General features: G+C 48.8%; 1 protein-coding gene across 2 annotated transcripts in view; it reads right to left on the minus strand.

The window, feature by feature from the left end:
• Nucleotides 1-20,786, minus strand: part of LOC129864936 (EH domain-binding protein 1-like) — a 223,840-nt gene that overhangs the window by 186,446 nt on the left and 16,608 nt on the right. For both annotated transcript variants that reach the window (XM_055937283.1, XM_055937277.1), the window contains exons 3-5: nucleotides 12,416-12,473; nucleotides 11,847-11,942; nucleotides 5,291-5,344 (exon numbers count right to left, since the gene is read on the minus strand). In XM_055937283.1, coding sequence (XP_055793258.1) covers nucleotides 5,291-5,344; nucleotides 11,847-11,942; nucleotides 12,416-12,473 — 208 coding nt within the window. The remainder of the gene's footprint in view (nucleotides 1-5,290; nucleotides 5,345-11,846; nucleotides 11,943-12,415; nucleotides 12,474-20,786) is intronic.

A 20,786-nucleotide genomic window follows, 5' to 3' on the forward strand; every position in this document is an offset into this window, starting at 1 on the left:
TGAAGGTCCAAGCCTCTATACTGCGCCATCTACTGGTATAACGGCGTTAGTGAACGCTGCTGTCAAACAAGCTGCAGACTTTTATTATGGAAATGAAACCGGAAGAGGGGTGCCTCCTCCCTCTCCTCTCCTCTCCTCTCCTCTCCTCTCCTCTCCTCTCCTCTCCTCTCCTCTCCTCTCCTCTCCTCTCCGCTGTGTGTGAGGTAGGAGAGGTGCCTCCTCCCTCTCTTCCTCCTCTCCTCTCCTCCAGTCCTGGTCTTTCTCCCAGCTCCACAGTCTTGTCTTTCTATCCAGAATAAATCCATCTGTCTGTTGACCTCCAGCCTACCTAAACAGACAGCTTGTTCTCTCTGCCTCACTACACCTCTCTTCAGGCTGCACCACAACCGGCCGTGATTGGGAGGTTAAATGTTTTTTTCAAATTAAATAAACCCCCCCCCTCTCTACCTCTGAATAACCCCCCCCCTCTCTACCTCTGAATAACCCCCCCCCCTCTCTACCTCTGAATAACCCCCCCCTCTCTACCTCTGAATAACCCCCCCCCTCTCTACCTCTGAATAACCCCCCCCTCGCTCTACCTCTGAATAACCCCCCCCCCTCTCTACCTCTGAATAACCCCCCCCCCCCTCTCTACCTCTGAATAACCCCCCCCCCCCTCTCTCTACCTCTGAATAACCCCCCCCTCTCTCTCTACCTCTGAATAACCCCCCCCTCTCTCTCTACCTCTGAATAACCCCCCCCTCTCTCTACCTCTGAATAACCCCCCCCCTCTCTCTACCTCTGAATAACCCCCCCCCCTCTCTCTACCTCTGAATACCCCCCCCCCTCTCTCTCTACCTCTGAATAACCCCCCCCTCTCTCTCTACCTCTGAATAACCCCCCCCCCCTCTCTACCTCTGAATAACCCCCCCCCTCTCTACCTCTGAATAACCCCCCCCCCTCTCTACCTCTGAATAACCCCCCCCTCTCTACCTCTGAATAACCCCCCCCCCTCTCTACCTCTGAATAACCCCCCCCCCTCTCTACCTCTGAATAACCCCCCCCCCCTCTCTACCTCTGAATAACCCCCCCCCCTCTCTCTACCTCTGAATACCCCCCCCTCTCTCTCTACCTCTGAATAACCCCCCCCCCCCTCTCTACCTCTGAATAACCCCCCCCCTCTCTACCTCTGAATAACCCCCCCCTCTCTACCTCTGAATAACCCCCCCCCTCTCTACCTCTGAATACCCCCCCCCTCTCTACCTCTGAATAACCCCCCCCCCCCTCTCTACCTCTGAATACCCCCCCCTCTCTACCTCTGAATAACCCCCCCCCTCTCTACCTCTGAATAACCCCCCCCCTCTCTACCTCTGAATAACCCCCCCCCCTCTCTACCTCTGAATAACCCCCCCCCCCTCTCTACCTCTGAATAACCCCCCCCCCCTCTCTACCTCTGAATAACCCCCCCCTCTCTATCTCTGAATAACCCCCCCCCCTCTCTACCTCTGAATAACCCCCCCCTCTCTCTCTACCTCTGAATAACCCCCCCCCCTCTCTCTACCTCTGAATAAACCCCCCCCCTCTCTCTACCTCTGAATAACCCCCCCCCCTCTCTCTACCTCTGAATAACCCCCCCCCTCTCTCTACCTCTGAATAACCCCCCCCCTCTCTCTACCTCTGAATAACCCCCCCCTCTCTCGACCTCTGAATAACCCCCCCCCTCTCTCTACCTCTGAATACCCCCCCCCTCTCTCTCTACCTCTGAATAACCCCCCCCCCCTCTCTACCTCTGAATAACCCCCCCTCTCTCTACCTCTGAATAACCCCCCCCTCTCTCTACCTCTGAATAACCCCCCCCCCCCTCTCTACCTCTGAATAACCCCCCCCCCCTCTCTCTACCTCTGAATAAACCCCCCCCCTCTCTACCTCTGAATAACCCCCCCCTTCTCTCTACCTCTGAATAAACCCCCCCCTCTCTCTACCTCTGAATAACCCCCCCCCTCTCTCTCTACCTCTGAATACCCCCCCCCTCTCTCTCTACCTCTGAATAACCCCCCCCTCTCTCTCTACCTCTGAATAACCCCCCCCCTCTCTCTACCTCTGAATAACCCCCCCCTTCTCTCTACCTCTGAATAACCCCCCCCTCTCTCTACCTCTGAATAACCCCCCCCCCTCTCTACCTCTGAATAACCCCCCCTTCTCTCTACCTCTGAATAAACCCCCCCTCTCTCTACCTCTGAATAACCCCCCCCCTCTCTCTCTACCTCTGAATACCCCCCCCCTCTCTCTCTACCTCTGAATAACCCCCCCCTCTCTCTCTACCTCTGAATAACCCCCCCCCTCTCTCTACCTCTGAATAACCCCCCCCTTCTCTCTACCTCTGAATAACCCCCCCCTCTCTCTACCTCTGAATAACCCCCCCCTCTCTCTACCTCTGAATAACCCCTCTACATAACCCCCTCTACATACCTCTCCCCCATCTCTCTACATACCTCCCTCTCTACATACCTCTCCCCCTCCCTCTCTACATACCTCTTCCTCTCCCTCTCTACATACCTCTCCCTCTCCCTCTCTACATACCTCTTCCTCTCCCTCTCCACATACCTCTCCCTCTCTACATACCTCTCCCTCTCCCTCTCTACATACCTCTCCCTCTCCCTCTCTACATACCTCTCCCTCTCCCTCTCTACATACCTCTCCCTCTCTACATACCTCTCCCTCTCCCTCTCTACATACCTCTCCCTCTCCACATACCTCTTCCTCTCCCTCTCTACATACCTCTTCCTCTCCCTCTCCACATACCTCTCCCTCTGCCTCTCTACATACCTCTTCCTCTCCCTCTCTACATACCTCTCCCTCTCTACATACCTCTCCCTCTCCCTCTCTACATACCTCTCCCTCTCCCTCTCTACATACCTCTTCCTCTCCCTCTCTACATACCTCTCCCGCTCTACATACCTCTCTACCTCTGTATACGTCTGCATGTAGAGTCTCAATTGGGTTTTTGTCCCATTTAGTGAATTTTTGGTTAGTGAGTGGACCGCAGACCTCACAACCATAGAGGTCCCTTTCTCCCTCTTCCTCCATCTTCCCCTCTCCCCCACCCCTCCTCCTCACACACAACCATGTTTTTGTAGTTTCACCTTTGCAATACATTCAGTTCCTTCTCAATGCTTCACCAAGAGACCACTAGGAGTTGAAAAGGCCCACCTTGTCCTGTTCTCCCAAAACAAAAGCCCTTCTCTCTTCTTTTCAACCGTGTGTTTCATGCCACTACTGACATTTCCATTCTCTTCTGTAAGACCCATTAAATGACAAGTGTCAGGGGTATTTATCTCTGACCTTGACCTTCACAGGAACGGATCACAAGCAGAACTAACATGTCAAACAGCTCTCTTACAGAGATCAGATGATGATGCTATTGGGGAGGCATGGGAGGGAGGGAGGGAGGGAGAGGAAGATGGGGTAGAGGAGGGAGAGAGGGGAAGAGATGAAGGAAGGAGAGAGGGGGAGAGGAAGAGATGGGGAGATGAGGGGGGAGAGGGGGAAATGGAGGGAGAGAGGTAGATGAGAGATGGGGGAAAGGGGAGATGGAGGGAGAGAGAGGGTGAACGAGGGAAGGAGAGATGGGGAGATGAGGGGGGAGAGAAGTAAATGGAGGTAGAGAGAGAGGAAGAGAGGGGAGGGAGAGAGGAAGAGGGGAGATAAGGGAAGGGGAGAGGGAGAGAGGGGAGATGGGAGAGGGAGAGAGGGGAGATGGGAGAGGGAGGGAGGGGAGATGGGAGAGGGAGGGAGGGGAGAGGGAGGGAGGGGAGATGAGGGAAGGGGAGAGGAAGAGAGGGGAGAGGGAGAGAGGAAGAGAGGGGAGATGAGGGAGAGAGGGGAGATGTGAGAGGGGAGATGAGGGAAGGGGAGAGGAGAGGAAGAGAGGGGAGGGAGAGAGAGAGGAAAAGAAGGAAGAGAGGGGAGGGAGAGAGGAAAAGAAGGGAGAGAGGGGAGGGAGAGAGGAAAAGAAGGGAGAGAGGGGAGGGAGAGAGGAAGAGAGGTGAGATGTGGGGAGAGAGAGAGGAAGAGAGGGGAGATGAGGGAAGGAGAGAGGGAGAGAGGGGTACATGGAGAAAGAGAGAAAGGGAGACATTTTTGGAGAGATACTAGTGGACTGGCTTCGTGCTAACCAGGAGTCTCCTACCCATCTGTTATTTCCCAGTGGAAAACACACAATATAATGGTCCCGTGCCGGGGGTTCCACACAGTGATGCTCTGGTGAAAGTCAGGACGGGACCTTTGACTCAGCACGAGAAGAAAGCTCTGGGTTTCCCAACCTCAGACTGAATCCCCAGGTGGACTCCTTCTTGGAACACACACACAGTAAAGGTATGAGTGTCCTACGACAAACACTCTCACATGATGTTCCTAATACCACTTCATTCCCCGTCAATGGAGAAGCACTGAATGTGTTTACTGAAGGACTGAAAACGAATATCTGAGTCTGACCACTAGATGGCAGCATGTGAACATCCAAATGCCAGACCAGTACAGCCCAGCCCTGTCCAGCCCAGACGAACCCAGCCCAGTCCATATAGCCCAGTCCATATAGCCCAGTCCATATAGCCCAGTCCATATAGCCCAGCCCATATAGCCCAGCCCAGACGAGCCCAGCCCAGACGAACCCAGCCCAGACGAACCCAGCCCAGACGAACCCAGCCCTGTCCCTCTAGCCCTGTCCAGCCCAGACGAGCCCAGTCCAGCCCATATCGCCCAGTCCATATAGCCCAGTCCATATAGCCCAGCCCATTTAGCCCAGCCCATATAGCCTAGCCCATATAGCCTAGTCCATATAGCCCAGCCCATATAGCCCAGCCCAGTTCAGCCCAGTCCATATAGCCCAGTCCATATAGCCCAGTCCATATAGTCCAGTTCAGCCCAGTCCATATAGCCCAGCCCATATAGTCCAGTTCAGCCCAGTCCATATAGCCCAGTCCATATAGCCCAGTCCATATAGCCCAGTCCATATAGTCCAGTTCAGCCCAGTCCATATAGCCCAGCCCATATAGCCCAGCCCAGTTCAGCCCAGTCCATATAGCCCAGTCCATATAGTCCAGTCCATATAGCCTAGTCCATATAGCCCAGCCCATATAGCCCAGTCCATATAGTCCAGTCCATATAGCCCAGTCCATATAGCCCAGTCCATATAGTCCAGTCCATATAGTCCAGTCCATATAGCCCAGTCCATATAGCCCAGTCCATATAGTCCAGTCCATATAGTCCAGTCCAGCCCAGTCCAGTGAGGGGAGAGGTAATGTGTACTCACATTTTCTATGACAAACGTCCACTCCTTGTCTTCAAACTCCTCTGCGTGGGGGTCCTAGGAGAGACAACAACATGGGAGTATTCAGACCCCTTCCTTTCCAGTTTGTTACCTTACAGACGGATTCCCTCAATCTACACACAATACCCCATAATGACAAAACATTTCAAAACAAATTACAAGTGTATTCAAAATTAGAAACAGAAATACCTTATTTAGTATTTACTATTCAGACCCTTTGTAATGAGACCAAGCCATGAGGTCTAAGGAATTGTTTACTATTCAGACCCTTTGTAATGAGACTCGAAATTTAGCTCAGGTGCATCCTGTTTCCATTAATCATCCTTGAGAAGTTTCTACAACTTGATTGGAGTCCACCTGTGGTAAATTCATTTGATTGGACATGATTTGGAAAGGCACACACCTGTCTATATAAGGTCCCACAGTTGACAGTGCATGTCAGAGCAAAAACCAAGCCATGAGGTCGAAGGAATTGTCCGTAGAGCTCAGAGGATTGTGTCGAGGAACAGATCTGGGGAAGGGTACCAAAAAATGTCTGCAGCATTGGAGGTCCCCAAGAACACAGTGGCCTCCATCATTCTTAAATGGAAGAAGTCTGGAACCACTAAGACTCTTCCTAGAGCTGTCCGCCCGGCCAAACTGAGCAATCGGATGGGAAAGGGCCTTGGTCACGGAGGTAACCAAGAACAGGATGGTCACTGACAGAGCTCTGTAGTTCCTCTGTGGAGATGGGAGAAACTTCCAGAAGGGCAACACTCCACCAATCAGGCCTTTATGATTTTGTGAACAGACGGAAGCCACTCCTCAGTAAAGGGCACATGAAATCCCACTTGGAGTTTGCCAAAAGACACCAAAGGACTCTCAGACCATGAGGATCAAGATTCTCTGGTCTGATAAAACCAAGATTCAACTCTTTGGCCTGAATGCCAAGCTTCACATCTGGAGGAAACCTGGCACAATCCCTACGGTGAAGCATGGTGGTGGCAGCATCATGCTGTGGAGATGTTTTTCAGCGGCAGGGACTGGGAGACTAGTCAGGATCGAGGGAAAGATGAACAGAGCAAAGAACAGAGAAATACTTGATAAAAACCTGGTCTAGAGCACTTAGGACGTCAGACTGGTGTAAAGGTTCACCTTCCAACAGGACAACGACCCGAAGCACACAGCCAAGACAACACAGCAGTGGCTTCGGGACAAGTCTCTGAATGTCCTTGAGTGGCCCAGTCAGAGCCCGGACTTGAACCCGATCGAACATACCCAAGAAGAATCGAGGCTGTAATCGCTGCCAAAGGTGCTACAATAAAGTACTTCGTAAAGGGTCTGAATACTTATGTAAATGTGATAGTTGTTTTTACATAAATTTGCACAAAAAAAAATTAAAAAATCTATAAACCTGTTTTTGCTTTGTCATTATAGGGTATTATATGTAGATTGATGAGGAAATAAAGAATGTCATACATTTCAGAATAAGGCTGTAACGTAACAAAATGTGGAAAAAGTCAAGAGATCTGAAAACTTTACGAATGTACCGAGTATTGAACTTTAGAACCGTTCAATGTTGTATCGATCGGCTAGTAAACACAGAAAGGAGGCCGTTTTCTAGACATAGAACCAACTAGTCCAGGACTAAAAAATGCATTCTCAACAAAGATCCTCCAATGAAATGCCTTTTTTATAGTCCAAGACTAAGCTTAATATGCCTGATAGTTATCACTGGCTGGTCTAACGTAATGTATCTGGCCTAGTAATCATGCATCGCCTGCATCTATTTACATGTTTCAGGTGAAAGGAATCTGAACTCACTATCAGTGTTATGAAACGTCTTTAATAATACTTTGCTGTGGATATATCATCTCATAAGACCCAGTTGAATAAGGACCCACCCAGACAACAAGTAGAGTTTATGTCCAAATGTCATTTTATTCAACATTCCTTGCTGAGGTCCTGAAAGAAAGCAGTTACAATCCATTATCAGCGTTAGCTACCTAGCAATCACCGTCTGGTCTATCAGGCTACTGCGAAACTACCTAGCTATCACCGTCTGGTCTATCGGGCTACTGGGAAACTACCTAGCTATCACCGTCTGGTCTATCAGGCTACTGGGAAACTACCTAGCTATCACCGTCTGGTCTATCAGGCTACTGGGAAACTACCTAGCTATCACCGTCTGGTCTATCAGGCTACTGGGAAACTACCTACGTATTACCGTCTGGTCTATCAGGCTACTGGGAAACTACCTAGCTATCACCGTCTGGTCCGTAAGGCTACTGGGAAACTACCTAGCTATCACCGCCTGGTCTAACAGGCTACTGGGAAACTACCTAGCTATCACCGTCTGGTATATCAGGCTACTGGGAAACTACCTAGCTATCACCGTCTGGTCTATCAGGCTACTGGGAAACTACCTAGCTATCACCGTCTGGTATATCAGGCTACTGGGAAACTACCTAGCAATCACCGTCTGGTCTATCGGGCTACTGGGAAACTACCTAGCTATCACCGTCTGGTATATCAGGCTACTGGGAAACTACCTAGCTATCACCGTCTGGTCTATCAGGCTACTGGGAAACTACCTAGCTATCACCGTCTGTCTAACAGGCTACTGGGAAACTACCTAGCTATCACCGTCTGGTCTATCAGGCTACTGGGAAACTACCTAGCTATCACCGTCTGGTCTATCAGGCTACTGGGAAACTACCTAGCTATCACCGTCTGGTCTATCAGGCTACTGGGAAACTACCTAGCTATCACCGTCTGTCTAACAGGCTACTGGGAAACTACCTAGCTATCACCGTCTGGTCTATCAGGCTACTGGGAAACTACCTAGCTATCACCGTCTGGTCTATCAGGCTACTGGGAAACTACCTAGCTATCACCGTCTGGTCTATCAGGCTACTGGGAAACTACCTAGCTATCACCGTCTGGTCTATCAGGCTACTGGGAAACTACCTAGCTATCACCGTCTGGTCTATCAGGCTACTGGGAAACTACCTAGCTATCACCGTCTGGTCTATCAGGCTACTGGGAAACTACCTAGCTATCACCGTCTGGTCTATCAGGCTACTGGGAAACTACCTAGCTATCACCGTCTGATCTATCAGGCTACTGGGAAACTACATAGCTATCACTGTCTGGTCTAACAGGCTACTGGGAAACTACCTAGCTATCACCGTCTGGTCTAACAGGCTACTGGGAAACTACCTAGCTATCACCGTCTGGTCTATCAGGCTACTGGGAAACTACCTAGCTATCACCGTCTGGTCTAACAGGCTACTGGGAAACTACCTAGCTATCACCGTCTGGTCTAACAGGCTACTGGGAAACTACATAGCTATCACTGTCTGGTCTAACAGGCTACTGGGAAACTACCTAGCTATCACTGTCTGGTCTAACAGGCTACTGGGAAACTACCTAGCTATCACCGTCTGGTCTATCAGGCTACTGGGAAACTACCTACGTATTACCGTCTGGTCTATCAGGCTACTGGGAAACTACCTAGCTATCACCGTCTGGTCTATCAGGCTACTGGGAAACTACCACCGTCTGGTCTATCAGGCTACTGGGAAACTACCTAGCTATCACCGTCTGGTCTATCGGGCTACTGGGAAACTACCTAGCTATCACCGTCTGGTCTATCAGGCTACTGGGAAACTACCTAGCTATCACCGTCTGGTCTAACAGGCTACTGGGAAACTACCTAGCTATCACCGTCTGGTCTATCAGGCTACTGGGAAACCAGCCCTTTTCCAGGTCTATTAGACATCCAGGCTGTCTGTCAAATGACATTTGGATGCTGATGTGAGATGAAACGGAGTGATTTAGAGCAGAAGGGCTCAGGGGGAGAGGACACTCAAACCACTAGGTCACACACCATTAGGCCTGTCCTCAAACTGATGAGGTGAATGGGATGGAAGGATGCTAGTGAGCTGGAGGAGAGTAAAGGGCCGTAATGGAAGCTATATGCACTCAGTCTGACATACAGTGGTTCCTCCTTTAAAAGTTGCGTCACACGGCAGCACACCTTGCGGGCTGCTGCAGCATTCTATGGCACGTTATTTAATTGTCAGCCATTTTTCACATTCATGCTCGTTAGTGCTAGTTTGACCACCAGAGGGCATCTTTGAGAAGCATTTGATAGTCTCCCATATTGGCATTACTAGAGAATTGAAAAGCTTTTTTGTAATAACATAGCACGTGGGATTGATTTTAAGAAATTTGGCATAAATAATTTGATTCATATTATGGTGTTTCTATTCCGAGAAAAACGAAACCCTCGGGGTTTCCGTTAGGATGGAATGGAAAATATTGCGCTGTACAACGTGATAGTCGGGAGTAGGCTACAGCAAAAGAGGATTGGAGGATTGTAAATTAATATCTAAGGGGCATAACATTTCCACCCCCTAATTGTAGTCTAACCAATACTCATTTCGCCTATGGTAGGCCTATAGTATATACTACAAATATTTGTTTATCCAATGACGTGACTCTCCGCCAATAATTACATTTACAGGATTGGAGGATTCTAAATTAATATCTAAGGGGCATTTTCTGTTAGATATTCTCACAGATTCTAAGGGGCTTTTATATAATTCTAAATTAATTATTAATAATAATCGCTTTGTTTAAAAAGTAACAATATTTTTGAGATTAGGTTAATTTAACCTAGAGTGAGCAAGAAAAAGGACATTCTTGTTTGTTATTTAGAAATAATTATTTCTGGAGAAACCTAACTTGACTATTTATCAGACATCACTATCTTATATTCAGTCAACACAGATACTGTTGAAGTCAGAAGTTTACATACACTTCGGTTGGAGTCATTAAAACTTGTTTTACAACCACTCCACACATTTCTTGTTCACAAACTATTGTTTTGGCATGTCGGTTAGGACATCTACTTTGTGCATGACACAAGTAGTTTTTCCAACAATTGTTTACAGACACAACCTCATGAATACAGGCCCTGACTACTAACATGTTACACAACCTCATGAATACAGGCCCTGACTACTAACATGTTACACAACCTCATGAATACAGGCCCTGACTACTAACATGTTACACAACCTTATGAATACAGGCCCTGACTACTAACATGTTACACAACCTCATGAATACAGGCCCTGACTACTAACATGTTACACAACCTCATGAACACAGGCCCTGACTACTAACATGTTACACAACCTTATGAATACAGGCCCTGACTACTAACATGTTACACAACCTCATGAATACAGGCCCTGACTACTAACATGTTACACAACCTCATGAATACAGGCCCTGACTACTAACATGTTAAACAACCTTATGAATACAGGCCCTGACTACTAACATGTTACACAACCTTATGAATACAGGCCCTGACTACTAACATGTTACACAACCTTATGAATACAGGCCCTGACTACTAACATGTTACACAACCTTATGAACACAGGCCCTGACTACTAACGTGTTACACAACCTCATGAACACAGGCCCTGACTACTAACATGTTACACAACATGAATACAGGCCCTGACTACTAACGTGTTACACAACCTCATGAATACAGGCCCTGACTACTAACATGTTACACAACATGAATACAGGCCCTGACTACTAACATGTTACACAGCCTTATGAACAGAGGCCCTGACTACTAACATGTTACACAACCTTATGAATACAGGCCCTGACTACTAACATGTTACACAACCTCATGAATACAGGCCCTGACTACTAACATGTTACACAACCTTATGAACAGAGGCCCTGACTACTAACATGTTACACAACCTCATGAATACAGGCCCTGACTACTAACATGTTACACAACCTTATGAATACAGGCCCTGACTACTAACATGTTACACAACCTCATGAACACAGGCCCTGACTACTAACATGTTACACAACCTCATGAATACAGGAACTGACTACTAACGTGTTACACAACCTTATGAATACAGGCCCTGACTACTAACATGTTACACAACCTCATGAATACAGGCCCTGACTACTAACATGTTACACAACCTCATGAATACAGGCCCTGACTACTAACATGTTACACAACCTCATGAATACAGGCCCTGACTACTAACATGTTACACAACCTCATGAATACAGGCCCTGACTACTAACATGTTACACAACATGAATACAGGCCCTGACTACTAACGTGTTACACAACCTCATGAATACAGGCCCTGACTACTAACATGTTACACAACATGAATACAGGCCCTGACTACTAACATGTTACACAACTTCATGAATACAGGCCCTGACTACTAACATGTTACACAACCTCATGAATACAGGCTAGCCTGTCAGCAAGAGATCAGCATGTTGAAGTAACATTCTCCCACACATACACACAAAGAGAGAAACACACACACAGAGAAACACACACACACACACAAAGAGAGAGAAACACACACACACACACACACACACAGAGAAACACACACACAAACACACAAAGAGAGAGAAACACACACACACACGAGAGAGAAACACACACACACACACACACACACACACACACTACCTTGAAGAGTGTGACAGTGATTTCTATGTTTTCCGGTACAGGCCACACCACCACTCCTCGGTAGGGGTTCTTGATGCCTGGCTGCCAACTGTGAGCCTGGGGAGAGATTGACAGAGTTCATTTGACCGTTTCTACTTCAACAACATTGTATGTAGCCATAATATTCTGTCAGTGTAATGTTTACTGTACATTTCTATTTAGTTCATCTATTTCACTTGCTTTGGCAACGTTAACATATGTTACAGCCATGCCAATAAAACCATTATAATTGAATTAAGAGACCGAGGGAGACTGAAAACACAATATATATACACTTTAAAATCACTAAATATAACATCAAACATTTACACAGACAAAACCTCATGAAGGGTAGAGACCCACCCGGTTGCCAAGGTGCAGACCAACAGGTCAACTCTGAAGAAATATGATAGAAAGCTGTACACTATACATCTCCACAGTGATTTAGCCTACTTCCTACTTCCTACTTCCTACTTCCTACGACCAAGTCCAGCTAAACAGCATAAAGTGCTACCAAGACAAAACTAATAGTACACACACACACCACACACCTTGGAGGATTTCCGTCGGCTCCTGCGAGTCCACACCACTACCAGCTTGTCTGGTTGCCTGGAAAAGAACAGAGGAGGGATGAGAAGAGGACAGTGTGGAGGAGGGAGGGATGAGAAGAGGACAGTGTGGAGGAGGGACGGATGAGAAGAGGACAGTGTGGAGGAGGGACGGATGAGAAGAGGACAGTGTGGAGGAGGGATGAGAAGAGGACAGTGTGGAGGAAGGAGAAGAGGACAGTGTGGAGGAGGGAGGGATGAGAAGAGGACAGTGTGGAGGAGGGATGAGAAGAGGACAGTGTGGAGGAAGGATGAGAAGAGGACAGTGTGGAGGAGGGAGGGATGAGAAGAGGACAGTGTGGAGGAGGGAGGGATGAGAAGAGGACAGTGTGGAGGAGGGATGAGAAGAGGACAGTGTGGAGGAGGGATGAGAAGAGGACAGTGTGGAGGAGGGAGGGATGAGAAGAGGACAGTGTGGAGGAAGGAGGGATGAGAAGAGGACAGTGTGGAGGAAGGATGAGAAGAGGACAGTGTGGAGGAGGGAGGGATGAGAAGAGGACAGTGTGGAGGAGGGAGGGATGAGAAGAGGACAGTGTGGAGGAGGGAGGGATGAGAAGAGGACAGTGTGGAGGAGGGAGGGATGAGAAGAGGACAGTGTGGAGGAGGGAGGGATGAGAAGAGGACAGTGTGGAGGAGGGAGGGATGAGAAGAGGACAGTGTGGAGGAGGGATGAGAAGAGGACAGTGTGGAGGAAGGATGAGAAGAGGACAGTGTGGAGGAGGGAGGGATGAGAAGAGGACAGTGTGGAGGAAGGATGAGAAGAGGACAGTGTGGAGGAGGGAGGAGGGATGAGAAGAGGACAGTGTGGAGGAGGGATGAGAAGAGGACAGTGTGGAGGAGGGAGGGATGAGAAGAGGACAGTGTGGAGGAAGGATGAGAAGAGGACAGTGTGGAGGAGGGAGGGATGAGAAGAGGACAGTGTGGAGGAGAGAGGGATGAGAAGAGGACAATGTGGAGGAGGGAGGGATGAGAAGAGGACAGTGTGGAGGAAGGATGAGAAGAGGACAGTGTGGAGGAGGGAGGGATGAGAAGAGGACAGTGTGGAGGAGAGAGGGATGAGAAGAGGACAGTGTGGAGGAGGGATGAGAAGAGGACAGTGTGGAGGAGGGAGGGATGAGAAGAGGACAGTGTGGAGGAAGGATGAGAAGAGGACAGTGTGGAGGAGGGAGGGATGAGAAGAGGACAGTGTGGAGGAGAGAGGGATGAGAAGAGGACAGTGTGGAGGAGGGAGGGATGAGAAGAGGACAGTGTGGAGGAGGGAGGGATGAGAAGAGGACAGTGTGGAGGAGGGATGAGAAGAGGACAGTGTGGAGGAGGGATGAGAAGAGGACAGTGTGGAGGAGGGAGGGATGAGAAGAGGACAGTGTGGAGGAAGGATGAGAAGAGGACAGTGTGGAGGAGGGATGAGAAGAGGACAGTGCGGAGGAGGGATGAGAAGAGGACAGTGTGGAGGATGGATGAGAAGAGGATAGTGTGGAGGAGGGATGAGAAGAGGACAGTGTGGAGGAGGGAGGGATGAGAAGAGGACAGTGTGGAGGATGGATGAGAAGAGGACAGTGTGGAGGAAGGATGAGAAGAGGACAGTGTGGAGGAAGGAGAAGAGGACAGTGTGGAGGAGGGATGAGAAGAGGACAGTGTGGAGGAGGGAGGGATGAGAAGAGGACAGTGTGGAGGAGGGACGGATGAGAAGAGGACAGTGTGGAGGAGGGATGAGAAGAGGACAGTGTGGAGGAGGGATGAGAAGAGGACAGTGTGGAGGAGGGATGAGAAGAGGACAGTGTGGAGGAGGGAGGGATGAGAAGAGGACAGTGTGGAGGAAGGATGAGAAGAGGACAGTGTGGATGAAGGATGAGAAGAGGACAGTGTGGAGGAGGGATGAGAAGAGGACAGTGTGGAGGAGGGAGGAGAAGAGGACAGTGTGGAGGAGGGAGGAGGGATGAGAAGAGGACAGTGTGGAGGAGGGAGGAGGGATGAGAAGAGGACAGTGTGGAGGAGGGAGGAGGGATGAGAAGAGGACAGTGTGGAGGAAGGAGAAGAGGACAGTGTGGAGGAGGGATGAGAAGAGGACAGTGTGGAGGAATGAGGAGGGATGAGAAGAGGACAGTGTGGAGGAAGGAGAAGAGGACAGTGTGGAGGAAGGAGAAGAGGACAGTGTGGAGGAAGGAGAAGAGGACAGTGTGGAGGAGGGATGAGAAGAGGACAGTGTGGAGGAATGAGGAGGGATGAGAAGAGGACAGTGTGGAGGAAGGAGAAGAGGACAGTGTGGAGGAAGGAGAAGAGGACAGTGTGGAGGAGGGATGAGTAGAGGACAGTGTGGAGGAATGTGGAGGAATGAGGAGGGATGAGAAGAGGACAGTGTGGAGATGATCATATCACAGATTACAGATTTAATAACAGAAAGGACACAAGTTTGACTTGTGTCCAGTTGCCTCGTCTTTCCATGATTCAATCAATCCTATTTTATAAAGGTCCTTTTTACATCAGCAGATGTACAAGGTGCTTTACAGCCTAGACCCTCAACTCCTAATGCTCTGTGTGATATTATGTCCCCCTAGAACTACAGCAGTGAGGGTTTCACACAGTCCATTCAAGTGGCTCAGTGGTGCTGGCACACCCAAGGTTGAGGGTTCAAATCCCACCCTGGCATCGAGTTTCTGTGTCCAAGAGAAACTTCACCAAAGCTGTATGAACTAGTGTGTCCATGTTCCACAACCAAACACACTCCCCTGAACACAACCAAACGCACTCCCCCGACCACAACCAAACGCACTCCCCCGACCACAACCAAACACACTCCCCTGAACACAACCAAACGCACTCCCCTGACCACAACCAAACGCACTCCCCCGACCACAACCAAACACACTCCCCCGAACACAACCAAACGCACTCCCCTGAACACAACCAAACGCACTCCCCTGACCACAACCAAACGCACTCCCCTGACCACAACCAAACGCACTCCCCTGAACACAACCAAACGCACTCCCCTGACCACAACCAAACGCACTCCCCTGACCACAACCAAACGCACTCCCCTGAACACAGTCAAACGCACTCCCCTGACCACAACCAAACGCACTCCCCTGAACAACCAAACGCACTCCCCTGAACACAACCAAACACACTCCCCTGACCACAACCAAACGCACTCCCCTGACCACAACCAAACGCACTCCCCTGAACACAACCAAACACACTCCCCTGAACACAACCAAACGCACTCCCCTGAACACAACCAAACGCACTCCCCTGACCACAACCAAACGCACTCCCCTGAATACAACCAAACGCACTCCCCTGAACACAACCAAACGCACTCCCCTGAACACAACCAAACGCACTCCCCTGAACACAACCAAACGCACTCCCCTGACCACAACCAAACACACTCCCCTGAATACAACCAAACGCACTCCCCTGAACACAACCAAACGCACTCCCCTGACCACAACCAAACGCACTCCCCTGAATACAGTCAAACACACTCCCCTGACCACAACCAAACGCACTCCCCTGAACACAACCAAACGCACTCCCCTGAACACAGTCAAACGCACTCCCCTGAACACAACCAAACGCACTCCCCTGAACACAACCAAACACACTCCCCTGAACACAACCAAACACACTCCCCTGAACACAACCAAACACACTCCCCTGAATACAACCAAATGCACTCCCCTGAACACAACCAAACGCACTCCCCTGAACACAACCAAACGCACTCCCCTGAACACAACCAAACGCACTCCCCTGAACACAACCAAACGCACTCCCCTGAACACAACCAAACGCACTCCCCTGAACACAACCAAACACACTCCCCTGAACACAACCAAACACACTCCCCTGAACACAACCAAACACACTCCCCTGACCACAACCAAACGCACTCCCCTGAACACAGTCAAACACACTCCCCTGAACACAACCAAACGCACTCCCCTGAACACAACCAAACACACTCCCCTGAACACAACCAAACACACTCCCCTGAACACAACCAAACACACTCCCCTGAACACAACCAAACGCACTCCCCTGAACACAACCAAACGCACTCCCCTGAACACAACCAAACGCACTCCCCTGAATACAGTCAAACGCACTCCCCTGAACACAACCAAACACACTCCCCTGAACACAACCAAACGCACTCCCCTGAACACAACCAAACGCACTCCCCTGAACACAACCAAACGCACTCCCCTGAACACAACCAAACGCACTCCCCTGAACACAACCAAACACACTCCCCTGAACACAACCAAACACACTCCCCTGAACACAACCAAACGCACTCCCCTGACCACAACCAAACGCACTCCCCTGAATACAACCAAACACACTCCCCTGAATACAACCAAACGCACTCCCCTGAACACAGTCAAACACACTCCCCTGAACACAGTCAAACACACTCCCACAATTCAACACAGTACAACAGACACGTCAGATTCAACAGTTGCAGTATAAATGAATGATGAGCCCTGAGCTAGTCTCTGTAGACTGATATAGTCTGTATTATCCATTACGCTCCAGAAGGAGAAATGTGTTGTTTCATAGTTTTGATGTCTTCACTATTATTCTACGATGTAAAAATAAAGAAAAACCCTTGAATGAGTAGGTGTGTCCAAACCGTCGACTGGTACTGTATATTTATAACATTTTGGGGTTCAGGCACCCCCGCCTAAATTGTTTTGTGCAAAAACACAAAGAGTGTCCCTTCCGGTAATACCATATACCAGCCTACTTTAAACGAGCCAATGAACAGGTATGATGGGTGTGTGTGTGGGGTCATGCCTCAGGAGGAGTCTAGGGAGACAGAGAGAACAGACCGAGGGAGAAATGAAAAGAGAGTAAACAGAGAGAGAAAGAGGAGAAAAGGGCGACTGCAAGCGGAGGCCCCACACAGAGAAGCTATTGTCACGACACAGAAGGCATGTCATATATGAGAGAGATGTCATGTCCGGCCCCCAGGCTGTACCGTACACAGTGTACAATTCTCACCATTCATCCTCTGACCATCCAACTACGATCGCTTGATTTCTAGATCACTTTCTCTCATACTCCATTAGAAGACCATCGCATGAAAAGCACCAATAGTACTGTTTGTCCATTTTGAGATGCCGTAGCCAGTATACACTTCCTCAAAATAGAATTGATCTAACTCAAGAAATCTGTCATGAATTAACATTTTTGTCCAAGAGATCTTTACAATCATTTCGCTACACCTGCAATAACATCTGTTAAATATGTATGTGACCAATAAAATTAGATTTGATGCAGTATTTTTAAATGAAAAAAAGAATGCATGAAAATGAGTCTCCACTCGTTGAGTGACAACAATTCCTTAATTGAAGAATCCCTACTGCAAAACACCAGTCTCAACGTCAACAGTGAAGATCCTTCTAGAAAGAGTTGCTCTGTCCAGTGTCTGTGTTCTTTTGCCCATCTTAATCTTTTCATTTTATTGGCCAGTCTGAGATATGGCTTTTTCTTTGCAACTCTGCCTAGAAGGCCAGCATCCCGGAGTCGCCCCTTCACTGTTGACAATGAGACTGGTGTTTTGCGGATACTATTTAATGAAGCTGCCAGTTGAGGACTTGTGAGGCGTCTGTTTCTCAAACTAGACACTCTAATGTAATTGTCCTCTTGCTCAGGTTGTGCACCGGGGCCTCCCACTCCTCTTTCTATTCTGGTTAGAGCCAGTTTGCTCTGTTCTGTGAAGGGAGTAGTACACAGCGTTGTACGAGATCTTCAGTTTCTTGGCAATTTCTCGCATGGAATATTCTTCATTTCTCAGACAAGAATAGACTGACGAGTTTCAGAAGAAAGTTCTTTGTTTCTGGCCATTTTGAGCCTGTAATCTAATCCACAAATGCTGATGCTCCAGATACTCAAATAGTCTAAAGAAGGCCAGTTTCATTGCTTCTTTAATCAGAACAACAGTTTTCAGCTGTGCCAACATAATTGCAAAAGGGTTTTCTAATGCTCAATTAGCCTTTTAAAATGATAAACTTGGATTAGTTAACACAACGTGTCATTGGAACACAGGAGTGATGGTTGCTGATAATGGGCCTCTGTACGCCTATGTAGATATTCCATTAAATCAGCCGTTTCCAGCTATAATAATCATTCACAACATTAACAATGTCTACACTGTATTTCGGATCAATTTGATGTTATTTTAATGGCCATTTTTTTTGGCTTTTCTTTCAAAAACAAGGACATTTCTGAGTGACCCCAAACTTTTGAAAGGTAGTGTATGATTCCCATGCCAATAAAGCCCTTGAAGTGAATTGAAGTTGAGAGAGAGAGAGACAGACACTATGGTTTCTGCTGAGTCTCTTCCTCTCCTCCTCCCACTGACTGGCTCTCTGGCTTCTGTCATGGAAATGTCTCTTTTATTGAGCTTCAGCTATAAAAAACGTATTTTATTGGCGCCATTCTGGCACAGCAGAGCTTCAGACTGGCAGTCTGTAGAGAGACCTAGTAGAGACTGGCAGTCTGTAGAGAGACCTAGTAGAGACTGACAGTCTGTAGAGAGACCAGTAGAGACTGGCAGTCTGTAGAGAGACCAGTAGAGACTGGCAGTCTGTAGAGAGACCAGTAGAGACTGGCAGTCTGTAGAGAGACCAGTAGAGACTGGCAGTCTGTAGAGAGACCAGTAGAGACTGGCAGTCTGTAGAGAGACCAGTAGAGACTGGCAGTCTGTAGAGAGACCAGTAGAGACTGGCAGTCTGTAGAGAGACCAGTAGAGACTGGCAGTCTGTAGAGAGACCAGTAGAGACTGGCAGTCTGTAGAGAGACCAGTAGAGACTGGCAGTCTGTAGAGAGACCAGTAGAGACTGGCAGTCTGTAGAGAGACCAGTAGAGACTGGCAGTCTGTAGAGAGACCAGTAGACTGGCAGTCTGTAGAGAGACCAGTAGACTGGCAGTCTGTAGAGAGACCAGTAGAGACTGGCAGTCTGTAGAGAGACCAGTAGAGACTGGCAGTCTGTAGAGAGACCAGTAGAGACTGGCAGTCTGTAGAGAGACCAGTAGAGACTGGCAGTCTGTAGAGAGACCAGTAGAGACTGGCAGTCTGTAGAGAGACCAGTAGAGACTGGCAGTCTGTAGAGAGACCAGTAGAGACTGGCAGTCTGTAGAGAGACCAGTAGAGACTGGCAGTCTGTAGAGAGACCAGTAGACCTGGCAGTCTGTAGAGAGACCAGTAGAGGCTGGCAGTCTGTAGAGACCAGTAGACTGGCAGTCTGTAGAGAGACCAGTAGAGACTGGCAGTCTGTAGAGAGACCAGTAGAGACTGGCAGTCTGTAGAGAGACCAGTAGAGACTGGCAGTCTGTAGAGAGACCAGTAGAGACTGGCAGTCTGTAGAGAGACCAGTAGACCTGGCAGTCTGTAGAGAGACCAGTAGAGACTGGCAGTCTGTAGAGACCAGTAGACTGGCAGTCTGTAGAGAGACAACTGAAGAATTTCTACAAAACTGTCAGAAACCTTCTCAGGGAAGCTCATCTGCTCGTCATCCTCACCAGGGTCTTGACCTGACCGGAGTTCGGCGTCGTAACCGACTTCAGTGTGCAAATGCTCAACTTCGATGGCCACTGGTACGCTGGACAAGTGTGCTCTTCACGGATGAATCCCGGTTTCAACTATACCGGGCAGATAGCAGACAGCGTATATGGCGAGCAGTTTGCTGATGTCAATGTTCTGAACAGAGTTCCCCATTGAGGCGGGGGGTTATAGTTTGGGCAGGCGTAAGCTACGGACAACGAACATAATTGCATTTTATGGATGTCACTTTGAATGCACAGAGATACCGTGATGAGATCCTGAGGCCCATTGTCGTGCCATTCATCCACCGCCATCATCTCATGTGTCAGCATGATAATGCAGGGTCCCATGACGCAAGGATCTGGACACAATTTCTGTAAGCTGAACATGTCCCAGTTCTTCCATGGCCTGCATACTCACCAGACATTCCACCCACTGAGCATGTTTGGGATGCTCTGGATTGACGGGTACGACAGCGTGTTCCAGTTCCCGCCAATATCCAGCAACTTTGCACAGCCATTGAAGAGGAGTGAGACAACATTCCACAGGCCACAATCAACAGCCTGATCAACTCTATGTGAAGGAGATGTGTCGCGCTGCATGGGGCAAATGGTCACATCAGATACTGACTGGTTCTGATCCACGTCCCTACCTTTTTTGTAAAGGTATCTGTGTATCTGATGCATATCTGTATTCCCAGTCATGTGAAATCTATAGATTAGAGCCTAATGAATTCATTTACATTGACTGATTTCC

The sequence above is a fragment of the Salvelinus fontinalis genome, chromosome 1 (assembly GCF_029448725.1).
Source record: "Salvelinus fontinalis isolate EN_2023a chromosome 1, ASM2944872v1, whole genome shotgun sequence".
Classification (NCBI taxonomy): domain Eukaryota; kingdom Metazoa; phylum Chordata; class Actinopteri; order Salmoniformes; family Salmonidae; genus Salvelinus; species Salvelinus fontinalis.